The following is a 14,720-nucleotide window of genomic DNA, read 5'->3' on the forward strand; positions in this document are numbered from 1 at the left end:
ATGATGCGTGGGCACCTGTTAAAACATTGTGTGTTATTTACCGTTCCTGGAGTTAGTAACCATTTCTGCGAACAGTCTAGTGTTGGTTTGTATGTGCAAATTGATGTAGAGAGTGTAGTGGTGCCTGTGATTGAATAGTTGTGCTTGGGGATATGTGTAATTAATGATGCGGTGACAAACTGTTGACACACTGTAGGCTATTAATCGGTCCCCGGGGTTACTGACCATTCCTGCGGCCACTCTAGTGTTGGTTTGTATGTACAAATTGAGGAAGAGCCTTGCGATGTCTGTGACTAAATAGTTGTGCTTGAGGATACGTGTAAGTAATTGATGATACAGTGACAGAATCGCATGATTTTGCTTTTCCAGAATAAAGGAGTAATTGCATATTATATAAACAGATTTATGTAAGTAAACCACTCTGTAGGAAGTAAACTGGTTAAATTAAAGTGCTGACAGAAAGAAACCAGGGACAAGCTGCACTGTCCAAAGCACTTAGAGTTGGAAGATCGACAGTTTAATTCATCAGTTTTGCGGTGCAGACGCGGATATTTAATGAATACTTTTCAGGATTCAATTAGAGCATTAAGTTACGTTATTTAGCATTAATATTATATTTTAAGAAATCTTTTTCTTGTGAGCTGGGTCATGATTAAGAGCCGTTCAATTTTATTATACGAGAAAACTTGTAGGCACTATATTTATTTAGGGTTTTCACATGATATCATTTATTGTATTTTATATATTTGTACTTTAATTGTGAAATTAACTAAGTAAACCCTATGTATACACTAATTATATATTATACATATGCATATAATTGTTACTTAGAATAACTTGGTATTTTAATAGCAAATTATTTCTTTTCGTAACTTATGGTGATGTAAGTTGTCGTAGGTAAGCGCGGTATGGACTTCTTTCTAACTTTTAAGTACGGAGGGTCTCCTCACAAAGACGTGATAAGTCGTTATCTGCTGGTTGACTGCTAACACTATGAGTAGCTATTCCCTTATACTCGCAGTTTGCGCTTCACAATTATAACACAGAGGTGCACAGTAGTCCAATACAACAATAACTGTATTGGTGGACAGGTATAATGCGTATATTTAAAAAAACTCGTGCCATGTACAGTGTGTTACAAGATATTTCTATGTAATCATTGCGGATAGATTTATAGTTAAATTATCTGAAACCCATCAAGTTAGACGAGCTTAAACAAGGTTAAAACTTACAATTTGGTAAAGTACGTTTTATATTCTGGATATTAAATAATTTATAAATAAACATTCCAATAATGTATTTATATTTTATTTATGTCAGGCCTTTCGTGTATTCAAACATCATCAGACCCACACGTTTTAAATGAAAAAGGTTATATTGTGTGGTTCTGGTGTACAGTTTCACAGAAATAAAACTCAATTATTATTGCAGTTTTTTGTTTTTAAATATATTTAATAAAATCTAATGAGAAACAATACATTCAATTCACACAAATCACTGCAGCAAAATAAACTCACCTGTGAATCGGTAATTAAATTAGACCGGGAGTGAATTTAAACGGGGTGGACCTAGCTCTTTTTGATCGCAGTAACTTTTCAGTCATACGTACGGTACATATTTCCTTCATCGATCAAATAAGGCAACCTATGATTATGTTGCCTAAACTCATCACCATCTCAGTGTGTCGGTCACTGTAAAAATAACTTAAAATATAAATTAGAACTTATGTTCTATGCAAGTATAGTTTAAATTACTTATAATTTTATATGTATGGACAGAGGCCAAAATAATAATGAAAAAAATATTGAACACAAAGAAGCTATAATTATTTTAAACCAGACATGTAAAAAACCTAGGCAGCTTATATAATCTTATAAATTGAAGTTTGTTAAATAGTGAACACTTGAGAGTAAGGATGGCGAAAAGTATTGTTTCACAAATTGTATTCACATAAAACACTGATGTTTAACCATCAGAGCTCCCACAATCATATTGTTTGAGAGATCAGTTGTGACACCTGCATGAATGTTTCAGCTTTCATTATACTTTATATTATTGTTTGAGTTCCTTTTTTTATGAACCTAATAAGTACCATATTTTTGTTTCAAATACTCAAAAACTTAAAATATTCACTACTTTGTAAGCTTAATCTGCACACAATGGTTTTGTTCACTGTAACTTTTAAAATATTTGTTGATCTATGCTTACATAGACATGTCAATTCTAAGACTTCTCTGCGAATTTAATCCTCCTTCCTTTTAAATAATGAGGAATCGCGGAGAAAAGATTTTCTGTGCGGCGTAGTTAAAGAAAATATTACAATATTTATCAGTCCTTTTGGAATTCTATATAATAATTGGGTATTAATGCTGGGACATTACTTAGATTGATCACACGAACCAATTTAATTAGGAAGTCCACCAACAGTTTAAGCTTAGTATTAAATAAACCGGATATAGTAAAAACCACTAGTAGTTCTGAAAAATTAACTGTTTTGAGGATATAAAATTTTGCTACCATAAAAAATTACTTATTTATTTGTCTCTGTAATATTTAAAATCCCATTTTAAACTAGATATACTTTAAGAAAAATAACATAAATCAAACTTGAATATACTACCTAAATGATTTAGAACATAAAAAAACTGTAAATCGTAAGAGTGTAAGCTCTAGCTATTATGAAATTGGTGTGTAACATTTGGTAAAGGTTACGAAACTGTTTAAGGTAAATTTTAAGAAAAATTAGGATATACTGATGGTAGGAAGTAACTTTGAGGAAAGATAATTTTACGATTCTTTATCCATATATTGTTAGTAAAACCCCCAAAACCTGTTTCTTTGATGACAAAAAGCAAGATTCCTCCCTAAATCTCAGTGTTTTGTGTTGTATTCACGTCAGATTATTAAATGACTAACTTATGTTGATTGGAACATGGCCAGAATAGAGCTATAAACTAAAGAGAGCTATAAATTATGTTTGTTGCACTATCACTCGTGGGGTTGGACAAATTTATATCTGTCTGACTTTCAGTAAAATATCTCGAACAAAAGTAACCTATACATTTGAAATTGTATATGAAAACTCAGTTAATATTTAGTTATTACTATGGTATACTCAGAAAATATTTTAATATGAGAGATAATAACAATTTTGCCTAATTAACCCAACACACACAACAATTATTTGTTAGTGACAAGGGGTATAGACGTTTATTGTTTCGACACTGTTACGAGAAATTATTTATTGGATATAAATATAAATGTGTCTTGATACAAGACATTTCACGAATATATTTTTGTAGACTTGAACTTTCGCATGCAACTTCATTAAGACGTCCGTAACATAAATAATAATGAGTTCTGTTATGTTGCATGTCCAACCATAAAAGTTTGGTGAACCTCGTTGAAAAATATCACACAGTAGGTTAAGACAGTCTTTTTATAGAGGGTGTAAAAAATGGAATATATATTTAAATTGAACTTAAGGAAGAAAAATGTAAATGTATCACGTGGCGAGATACTTAAAGAAATGTTTATGTGTAGCTTTTAGTTTTATTTGAAATTCTAAATCTTCATAGACAAGAATGAGTTCTAGGATGATGCATGTTTAACCAGGGAATTTGGCGCTGAGCGTTACTGAAGGCTATCATTCATGATTCTGACGCAATTTCTCTTTTAACAGCAGGGGGATATATAAATATTTTAATGTGTTTTTTGCGTGTCTACAAATATATATTTGCCCACAGGAAATCTCAAAAAATGAAATGAGCTATGGATCTGAAATGTTGTAATCAATCTCAGTGAAGACAACTGTACGTGGTGTGACGTACTCCAACTTTGTATACAAAAGAACTTTTGTATACAACTCCCTCATTTTGAATATTGAGGAGACATTACTTCTTTTGAGTTGTTTGTGTTAAACAATCTTTTCCGGTGTTCATTACCATTGATAAATAAAACTCTATTGCAGCTTCCACATCTTTGTTAAAAACTTTTAAAAATCCGCAAACTAACGACATAGACCACACAAGAAAACAAAGCGGCCTATTTTACTTACAATAGCCGATTTTACTATAGAATTGCATCATATCCTTATTGACCTTTAAATTAATATTTCAGTAGCGCAGCTACTACGTAGACGTGATCTTAATACATTGGAATGTACGCATACACCATGTAGGACATTTTGAATAGAAAACTAGTAAATAAGGAGTTTACAGTATCGATATAAACATGGTTCACTTTTGTACTAGTGAAAGGCCTTGCTTGTTTTCCACTGATTAAAGTCTTTGATTAGTAAATGTAAACATTTTACTACTTGCCTGATTGACTGACTGTTCAAAGCTTTGAGGTCCACCCAAATACATCTATACAGATTGTTAGATAACCGTCTTTTACGCAGGTTTGTGTCATTCAACAGCCGGCTTCACATTGATTGGTAAAACTACAATTAGCTAAAATTACACGTCACTTTAAACTTTGGAAAGGGCCTAGGTATATTGAAGGGATTTATTTGATGGTTTCATTCTTAGAGTAAAATTTTGTTAAAAGTTGGATACTCATATTCATGTATTTGAATTTGTTTTGGATTTTTTATATTTGAGGGTCATAGTCCAATCTTAAATAGTCTCGCGTTCCGTTAGCTCGCTTCAAAATCTAATTTTGAATGCATGATTAATAGTTAATTAACGAAAAAATAATGTGTTTTATTATAAACATAGTATTGGGAATTTTTCTAAGTATTGGGAAACTCTTAACTATATGATAATGTTTCATTGTACCTCTGAACGAATATGAGAAAATATAGTATCATGCAAATCTACTTACAGAAATACAAAGCTTAAGCTACTATTATCATATAGTTGCTCCTCTTAACGTCTCAAGAATTTAGCAGCACCTTTGTTGGAACTGGAAGGCTCACATATTTATAAATTCAATCTATTTATAAATGCTATAAAAGTATCAACGTACATTCTATGCAATTTAACTGTGGGGTAAGGAGATGAATCGATTTTCTAAATGTATTGAAAATAACGGAAACAAGCCTAATAAATGCAGCAAACTGTAACAGAAAATTATTTATATTAATCTAAATTTGTATGTTAATTATTAGGATGGTTTCACTAGTATAACGTATAGTTACAAGTAATTGTTGTGTATGTAGAAACATGGCCAGATACTGCACCGTCTCACTTAGGCAGCCAAACTATACACTTTGGGGCCAACTAAAGCAGTTTTGTATTACGCAGTAGGATTTTAGTGCAAGTGTTTATTTATATTTACGACAATAATTACGTATGAATTAATGAAAACTTTTATAAAAATTCCTATTAAAGCTTTTTGTACAATAAACAGTGGCAGATCTAGACAACAAGATAACTCGGAAATACTATGTAGCGATAGTCAAGTCCATAACACATACTTGTCCCGGTCCAAAATGTGACTACTAGCAATAACAGGACCCTCTCTACATGTAGGACATAGGTTTACCATTTCACTTTTACACTGCGAGCCGATATAGCTGGTAATACTGGTAATGTTGTGTAGCGATAGTCGAATCTAAACATACACTTGTCCAATACCGTCCAGACCAATATAACATACTTTAGTAAAATCAAAGTTTTCTTATTAAATACTACTGGTCATTTTAAAGAACTATAACCAATTATAATAACCACACAAAACACATATGTAACATGCAACACTAAACAATAGTACATAATGGTATAGCATTATTTACAGTGGTTAGTAAAATAATAAAATTAAAAACTTAAATAATTAAAATATTATAAACATTAATTTTTAGATTTTAACTTGTACACTAAAATACAATCATGCCAATACGAATAATATGAAAATTAATAACACCTAATACTGTTTTTTTATCGGGAGGTGTTTTTATTCTAAGCTACTTTGAGTTCCGAATGCATAAATTTATAGTTATAAATATCAAATCACACACAAAAAGTAACTGTTACAATATTAAAAGTAACTGTGGTTAGTACTATACTATCTACTAAAGGAATTACTGCTGTTGTTGAGTTATTTTATTGTTGAAGTAACTCATTTCGTGAAAGCGTCAGTAAAGATGCATTATATTAATGCATTAAAATATATCAATTATTGTGACGTGTTCAATATTAGCATTTAATTAGGAAACTGCTTTGTACACTGTCCGTCATTAGCGATCTGTTATAATTGTGAAAACAATTACATCGTGTTTAATAATTAGTAATATTACCTTAATATAGTGTAAAATTATAATTTCAATTTTCAGACGAAATAGTACTGTATTTGCTGTGACACACAATAATGTGACGTAGGTAATGGAAATGTCACGTATATTACGGACACATATGGTTACATTTACATTTAATTGCACAAAGTGTCTCGGTGACGTTCTGCCGGTAAATGTCACATTTGTCCAGCAACACGTGCAGGTTTGGTCACTGCACATTGTGTGTAGTACACAAACAGTATTAGGGAAACACTCGTATATTGCATTTTCAAAATAACGTTACATTCATAAATAAATTAAATTCTTCTTTTTTAAACTAAATATGTAACATTGCGTACAGGTTTGGAAATTATATACTATCTCTGTACGTTTTAAAAGATTTTATTGCTTATTGAACGGTTTCACTAAATTAGGACGGTATCTGTTCTTACAGCCCTGTATTTAATATTATATAACCAGCTTTTCTGAGAAGTAAACTTTAAAAATATGGTATATTATACATTAAGTGATATGAAACTTACAATAACAAAAAAAAAATAGAAAACCTGTTGCACAAAAGCTGTTCCTTTTTAAACTAGATATTTAATTTCTATAAAACAGTTCTGATTTTGACCAACGTGCACATCACCTTTTACATTGTCTAAGACACAAATCTTTACAAGATCTCAATTACAGATGGTCTGTATGTCGTATCGTATTATTAGTTGACTTCTACTGGTGAAACATGAGTATAACTTTGTTAAATATATAATCTCTGGAACAATTGACATTTCATTTAAACATACAAATCATTAACCTTAAAAACATTTGTTTGTGTTCTAAAAACGTCAAATTTTGCAAATTAATATGTTTCAAAGACATTTATAAATTATATTGCAAAAAGCACTGCATTATTTTCACAATTTTAGTGTATACTTTATAAAACTTTTCATTGTATTTTATTCCTTAATAAATCTACGGTTTTTCAGCGAAAGTGTAGCGGAGAAAGATGTAGTGGTTTCAAAATACATAATTTTATATTAATTTTTAAAAGTATTACTTAGTATGGAAACTATTTGAAAATATAAGTTTAGATTCTTTGTTTCATTAAAATAAAAAATATTTTTCATTAAAGACTCTGCCACACAAATATACAAGGCACCAATCACGTATATTTGAAGGATTGTATTTTTAAACCATATGTAAAATTAGCTACTTTTTATAATATTGAATCACAGAATTAACAAGTGGTATTGATTATTAATGTATCCTGGAAAGTACTAGCGGAAGTTCCTGCTATGTATATATTTCTACAGCAAATTCGATATGCAACATGAGGGCGATACTACGGCAGAGGGACTGCAGGGTCCACAACTAACTTCTCTAATATAGAACTTTGTATTTGAACCCACATCTTCGTCCTTCGATGAATTCCATTGATACTCCAGATCTACTTGCCATTCACATACAAATTTATTCATATTATTCCCTCATTATAACACTCCATTGTGTCCTTAAGTAATATTCTCAGTGTTTAAACGATTATGTAAAAATACTACTATGCACAAAGTGTTATTCCAATAACACTAATAATATTTGTATTTTTAATAAATGTACTATTATGAACCATTGTTCTACATGAAAATTGTTATAACTTATGTACCTTGCTCATAAAATTGCTTTTGTACGGTCTATAGACGTATGATACTCATCATTTTTCCTACACCTGTTCCTACCCATTGTACGTTCAACTTGTGTGAAAAGCTTAAACCAAAATAATAAGTTATTTATTGTATCTGTTCTTAAAAGCATAAATCTACTTCTTTGTGACTAAAAATACAAAAAAAACTAGGGGTTGTGTTTAAAAGAATGTTTTAACATATTTAAGTCTGGTTTATTAGACATTGAAAAATAAATCTTATGTAAACAACTTTTATATAGCACTCAGCGAACTACATCAAGACTGTTTTGCTTCAACATTTAATACTGTAATATACTTAATATTATTTCCTCATACAGTAATATATATGTTTGGTATTTTGGATTACATTATAGTTCTCAATGATTTCTATCCAGCATTACAATCAAAAATTTAGTAAGTAAAACAAATACCAAATGTACAAATAATTAATGTTGTCGTTTCATTTTGTTGTTTGATTTTCGTTACAAGTATAGAAATATTTAATTTTTAGAAAATGTCTTCCTTGTTTATTGTGTGTTGACAGAATTCGCCTAGCGTAAAAGAAATGTTTGCAATAATAACACAGTACGACTTACAGTAAAGAAAATATACAAACATACACCAACAATTTGTATAGTACTACCACGGGTTGTATACAGATATTAAATCTCCCTTCTCTCTCAGCCAGAATATCTCCCCAGACTGGACAATTGTGGCCCTAAAGCAGGAAATAATACAAAACTATAGCACAATGTATTAATTATTGGCCAATAGAAAGATACAATGGAATAAATCAGTATATACGGAGGCTATACCATAAACGTTATAAGAAGTGAATGTTGGAATATAAATTTAATTTGTGTTTATTACTTACTAGCCTTAAATTCTCAAATATTTATAGGGACTCTATATGGTTCTACTTAACCTTCTACAGTTACTGTACACTGTTATAGCTATATGGTGCTGGTATAGATAAATTATAATACATAATAACAACAATACAGGATTAGGGTGTACTTATAGTTACATTATTTACTAAAGTGAAGCATTAAAGATTGTTATTGATTACATGATGTATACGTATTTGTTTCAAGTGTGGACAGGCAAAATGCATATAGTTATACACGTATCTGATAACTAATAAATACATCTTGGACTGTTTATTTATTTCTATACATGTTATATAATTTTAAGTAGTCATCGTCTTTATTCATCTGCAGACTAATTTAGTTTTTTTAGTAATAATTACTATATATTTATTTTATTGATATATTGTATTTATTTTTAATATTGTAATGTTCATTTACTATTTTTATTATTGCTGTCGTTATTGTTAAGCCAAATTATTCTCTGTTGTTCCAATGCGTGTGCTATCGCGTAATAATGTTTCTGTAAAAAACTGTACTAGATGTAAGTAAACACTAATAAATCATTCTCAACAAAATATTTATTAAAGCTGTGTGTAGTCCTACTGCCACAGATGATGAATTTCTGACAACTATAATATTAGTTCCTTCCACTATAGCTGTTTGGAAAATATCAATCGTAAGTGGAATGTAATAAGTTATCCATATCCGGAACATGGATCAGTCAATATCTCCAGCAGTGATTGGTTACCCAGACTGGCGATAGTCTCTCACATTTATTTTTAGTCCTACCTTTCCAACTTTTAAAAAATTCCGGTTATTTACTAGGAAAAAAAAACGCTCTCAAATGCTATCAAATTGAATGTATACTTTGCCTGTCTATTTATCTGTCCGTCCTTCATCTGTGTGATCTGCAGCACGATACAGGGGTTTCTCTTTTTCCAAAGATGATCTCTATGATTTAAAAGTTTAAGAAGTAAAAGCGAACCCTATCCGCCCAAAATGTTATATGTTATATATGTTTCCTTACATTACGTAAGGTAATTCGACACTACGTTTTACTGTACATTGGTAATTGGTTTACCAAACAATCATTCCTCCAAAAATATTTTTCTTGGAAACGAAACTCCGTTTGACGTTTTATTATTAATGGCTCTTGTACAAGTGGAACAATGCCGCAAACTAAAGGTCTGTACCACAATTCAACTTAAAATCGCGATGTTTCAAAGATAGAATTAAAAAAGAACAAAAAATCAATACTTGTGGTAACAACTCCTGAATATGTAGTAAATTGTAAGATATGTTTTTAAAAAATAATCACAATACAATCTTACCTCAAAACTTGTGAACTCAAAAAAAATACTTGATATTTATCTTATTTAGCTATTAACAGAAATAAAAGCTGAAACAAACGTCCCCAACATTTGTCGCGTTATTTATAGGCAAGTGTTTAGCAGCCGGCATTCTTAATTCTTAAGTTTTAGTAGTTGGTTTAGTTCATCTTCATTGAGAGAAAAATCTAGGAGTAATATCGGGTGAGCGAGCTGGTTAGTCAACAGCACCATGTCGAGCTATCCATGTCCGGTATAAGAATAATGTAGTAAGGTGGATCACTGGCTTGGAAGTAAGGATTGTAATTGTTACAAGTTATTACTTGTAATGCAGGGACAATGTTACGTTCCAAAATTCGTAAATTCCAACGTAAAATTTAAACTCCAATTAGGAAAAAATGTAGGAACAGAATTTACAAAAAATCCTGCCAAGAAATTTAATTCCTGAAGACGTCCGGTTTATGATTAAAATAATGTAATGGGGGTTTCCGAAATGTAAAACATCTAGCAAAAAATATGCACTTAAAACATAAAAAGTGCATCTATGGACTGCCGATCAAAATCAATATATCATAACTAAATATGTTACCATCATCTAAGAAGTCCAGACTAGAGAAAATGAACCCAAGTGATGTCACTGTACAAACTAGCAATAGTCAAGTGCAAGAAAAATACGTCACATATGCACCAGCGAAAGTGGAACACTGCAGTATAGACGGTATATCACTTTCGCTAGTGATATTCACACAGAGTTGTGTTTGGGATAACAGTTTATCGGCGATACTCTCAATATTTAAGGTAGAACAGAAACGATTGTATTAAAACGACCCTGATCTTTACCCCATAAAAAGTATGTAGAACTTTAAGCTATTTAAACGAATTTTGGGACGTAGAATCAGTAAGTAGTTCATTTTAAAGATATGATTAGTAAGACATCCAAACGCTGCGTATAATTTTTATGCGTAAATATATACGTTTTAATATGCATCCGATGAATGACCAAATACTTACATTTGTTCTAAATTAGCGATAAATATGTGGGAAAATAAAAAAGTGTTTATGCATGTTTATAATATCTTTAAAAAGAGAGAGCTTTCATAATTTCACTATACAAAAAGTCTTGGAAGCGCTCAAAGTTTAAAATTGTTATTATACGGTTAAAATCGAAACAATGCCTGTAGAGTCGACTCTTAAGTAAAGTAAAGAGGTATTTACTCGACAATGTAGTACTACTATGATGGGAAGTTCATTGCTGAGTACCAAACTTGTTACTATTGATGTATACTCTCACATATTGTTTTAATCATAAAATTGGCCCGTGGTGATTGAAAACCCTATGAATTACCATGGTAAATTAATTCTTAAATATAGTCAGCTAGTATTATTTGATCTGTGCTTTTAGTGTTTTGTGTGCTGGTAACGTATTTTAATTGTACAGTTGGTATGTATTACAAATTTAATAGCATTTTATTTATGTATCTCTATGAAAAAAATATTGATATAGTGTTTGGGTTTACACACCAACATGCAAGCTATGAAATATTAATAAAGTTTCGAAACCACTCAAACTTTTGTCCATACTCTATGGCCTGAACACATTTCACCCCCGGGCTTAGTTTTTATTGCAAGATGGACCATAATAACTCTTTTGCTTGTTTAACTCTCTAATAGATTACATTGAATCGCTTACAAGAATGTGATATTGCCTGCGTAGTCAAAGTCAGGCATTCATCTCATGCACGCTTCTGTCTTCGGCTCTATATCGAACTCTACCGCAGTGTTCTGTATGTAACACAATACCACTTAAAACAGTTACCACTTAAAACTGCTTTACATACAGGTGGTTATTAATTCATGATAGAACATCTAGCTTTATACTATTTATATACTGGTACCATATAAGCCTCAAACTTGATTAATCTTATTCATGTATGGATTTATTTACTGCTCAGCCAATATAAGCAACTCTGGATAATTATATCCAGAAAAAATTTGTAAATATTACATTATTTAGTTTTTTAGGTTATTCAATCTACGTCTAATGCCAATGCTTCTTATTTTAGCTAGTATATCTATACTGTTTGTTTGCAATAATTTTATGTTTTTATATATTGCTAAGATTGCAGTAAAGATGAATATTTCCATTAAAATTTAGGTAATAAAATAGTTTAGAAGACTAACACTTGTCACGTTAGACTAACCCCAGCTGTAGCTCTGTTACCTTACATGCGATGGTAATTAATCACAGATCATACACCTGCCCCTGTGTTACACCTTCAGCTCTGGTAGTTACTATACGGTCAGTTAAACCACACAGGTGTCTCATGGAACTCTCTGCTATACTTATAACCGTGATGTGAGAATAAAACTAACACAAAACTTGCTCTCTGAACCATAACATTTGATAATTAGTTTTCAGCGCCTAATGTGTACTCCTGAGAACCAACCAACATCTTATGTAGGTATGTATCTGATGTATCATCAGTAAAACCTATTATTTGTATTTCAGTACCACTTACAACATCAGTAGGACATTACCTCAGAACGACCAAAACAGTTGACGACGGTGATGTCGGCGACTCCTGTGTCCACGAACATGCCCACGGCCACACCGCTCTCGCGGTCCAGTGCTTGCACCACGAACCTTCGGAAGTCGACCCGTGGTCGTGAGGACTTGATGGTGAAGATGACGGAGTCCTGGTTCGTGATCATCCCAGTCTTGCTACAGGAGAGGGTGTAGGGCGAGGGTGTGGTCTGGGGCAGCGCGCTGTCGAATGGGTCGAGGGTGAGGCAGGTGCTGGAGTCCAGGTCCTCGGCAGCTAGCAGCAGTGCTGGAAGCGCTAACCAGACAGTCACTCCTGCTTCTGGCAGCATCTACGTCACGTGTGTCTGACTCCTACTCCGGTGTCTTATGCCTATCTTGAATTGTCCGGTATAATAATAAATTACTTAATTGATTTAATGGAAATTTAATTTATTCAAAACTACGTTTCATTTTTCTCAACAATACGCAAGTATAACTTGTGAATTTAACTTAAATATATCGAAAAATTGCCAACCTAATGCGTACGGCACAGTACAATTAGTTTTACTAAATTTTCTCAATATATCAGATTTTGGGTAGATTTTTTGTTAAATATTTTCGGACTTTTAAACTATTTAACAGGTGAACAGTGTGCGATACAAAACAATACACGGAGTTTATAGAATAATATTTGCATAAAGTATTTTAATATTTATTATGAAAAAATAATGTAAATGTAAATGTTTGGGCTCGCCTGATGATGAAAACTTTTGTTTCGATAGGCCTTGTCCAAAAAATAAACTATTTGGTAAAGTATTGTTTTATTAAAATTTAGTACTACTATATAGGTGTGTCAGGTATTAGTTTGGTTTAACAGGTATTATATTATTGGTATGTTCACAGTTAGCCAGCGCAAGGCTACAGCCAATGAACTGAAACGTGTTGTCTTGCTCCATGACCCTGCATATTGAATATTGTATTGTGAAAGCTCTGTGATTTGTGTAAAAGTTTCCATATTCATTCAACTATATAATTTTTATTAGCGTTAAATTTTATTATTGTAACAATTTTCTACTTTCTCAAGTCTCTAGGTGTTTTGTTTAATTCAAATATCATATTGCAATGAAACTTCAAATGATTTCATTATAAACTTATGTGACAAGCCTTACCCTGTGTGTAGTAGACCATCTTTTAAAAGGCCAAATTCGTGGCTTATAGACAAAATTACTATGAATAATGATAATGCTTTATTATGATAAATACATTTTTTATATCATATTTACAAAAATATATATGACGTTCTCGTATAATTTACGAAAATGAAAGAACTCAACAAATATATAAATTTTATGAAAATTATAATTTATTTTCATTAGTAATTTTCTATTAAATAGTGGTCTGAAGTTAGTACAAAGTCCAGGAATTTACAATTATAAACCAAAATTCTTGGTCAAATCCATCATGACAACTATAATATTACAAAACTTTTCGACGCAGTAAAATTTATTAGTAAAACCTATTTCTGTTTATGGATTCAACCTGATTACAATTGATAAAAATAAAGTATTATTGCAAGAAATGCAAAATAGCTATCTTATTATGTTTTATATATTATTAGATAACGTTTAGAATTATTTACAATCAATAAATTTCTTATATGGTAGTACGATGTGCAATATTTACTTTGCCCCAATTAAAACAATAAGCAATTTCAAATCAAAATTAAATTTCTATTTTGTAATATAAAAATTAAAACCGTCTTAAATCTTGACCAGCATAATATATCTAACCTGATACTTTGCAGAATAATTAGTACCACTTTACAATGAAAACTAAAAGTCAAGTTAGCATACAACTGATAGTTGATAAAATCATATTAATTTTGTACTTCGAAATGTTAGTGAACCAGTATAGTTATAAATATCAAGTTCACAATCACTTTCCTGCTTATTTTAAGTTTTCACATTAACCTGTGTAACCCACTTTGTGATGATGGCAACAGATCAGCATTATTACAAAGTATAATACAATTATTACATGGTAGTGACCGGTGTTGGCTTACCTGTATTATTTAGAGACACTGTAACTTAAGAAGAAACTT

At 31.2% G+C, this 14,720-nt stretch overlaps 1 protein-coding gene across 1 annotated transcript; it reads right to left on the minus strand.

Annotated features, from left to right (window-relative positions):
* Nucleotides 1–8,091: 8,091 nt before the first annotated feature.
* Nucleotides 8,092–13,010, minus strand: LOC124372663. The gene is made up of 3 exons (XM_046831072.1): nt 12,634–13,010; nt 11,786–11,877; nt 8,092–8,616 (listed from the first exon to the last, which is right to left on the minus strand). The coding sequence occupies exons 1-2, from the start codon at nt 12,967–12,969 to the stop codon at nt 11,824–11,826; spliced, it is 390 nt and encodes a 129-aa protein (XP_046687028.1). The 5' UTR covers nt 12,970–13,010; the 3' UTR covers nt 8,092–8,616; nt 11,786–11,823.
* Between the last annotated feature and the right edge of the window lie 1,710 nt (nt 13,011–14,720).

Source organism: Homalodisca vitripennis, unplaced genomic scaffold (assembly GCF_021130785.1).
Source record: "Homalodisca vitripennis isolate AUS2020 unplaced genomic scaffold, UT_GWSS_2.1 ScUCBcl_3750;HRSCAF=9482, whole genome shotgun sequence".
Lineage (NCBI taxonomy): Eukaryota > Metazoa > Arthropoda > Insecta > Hemiptera > Cicadellidae > Homalodisca > Homalodisca vitripennis.

Excerpts from the sequence above, each read along its gene's own strand:
- LOC124372663 (XM_046831072.1), bottom strand. The coding sequence starts at position 12,969 with ATGCTGCCAGAAGCAGGAGTGACTGTCTGGTTAGCGCTTCCAGCACTG. Across the intron at positions 11,878-12,633 it reads ACTGTTTTGGTCGTTCTGAG|AACACTGCGGTAGAGTTCGA; the intron begins GTAATGTCCTAC and ends TGTTACATACAG.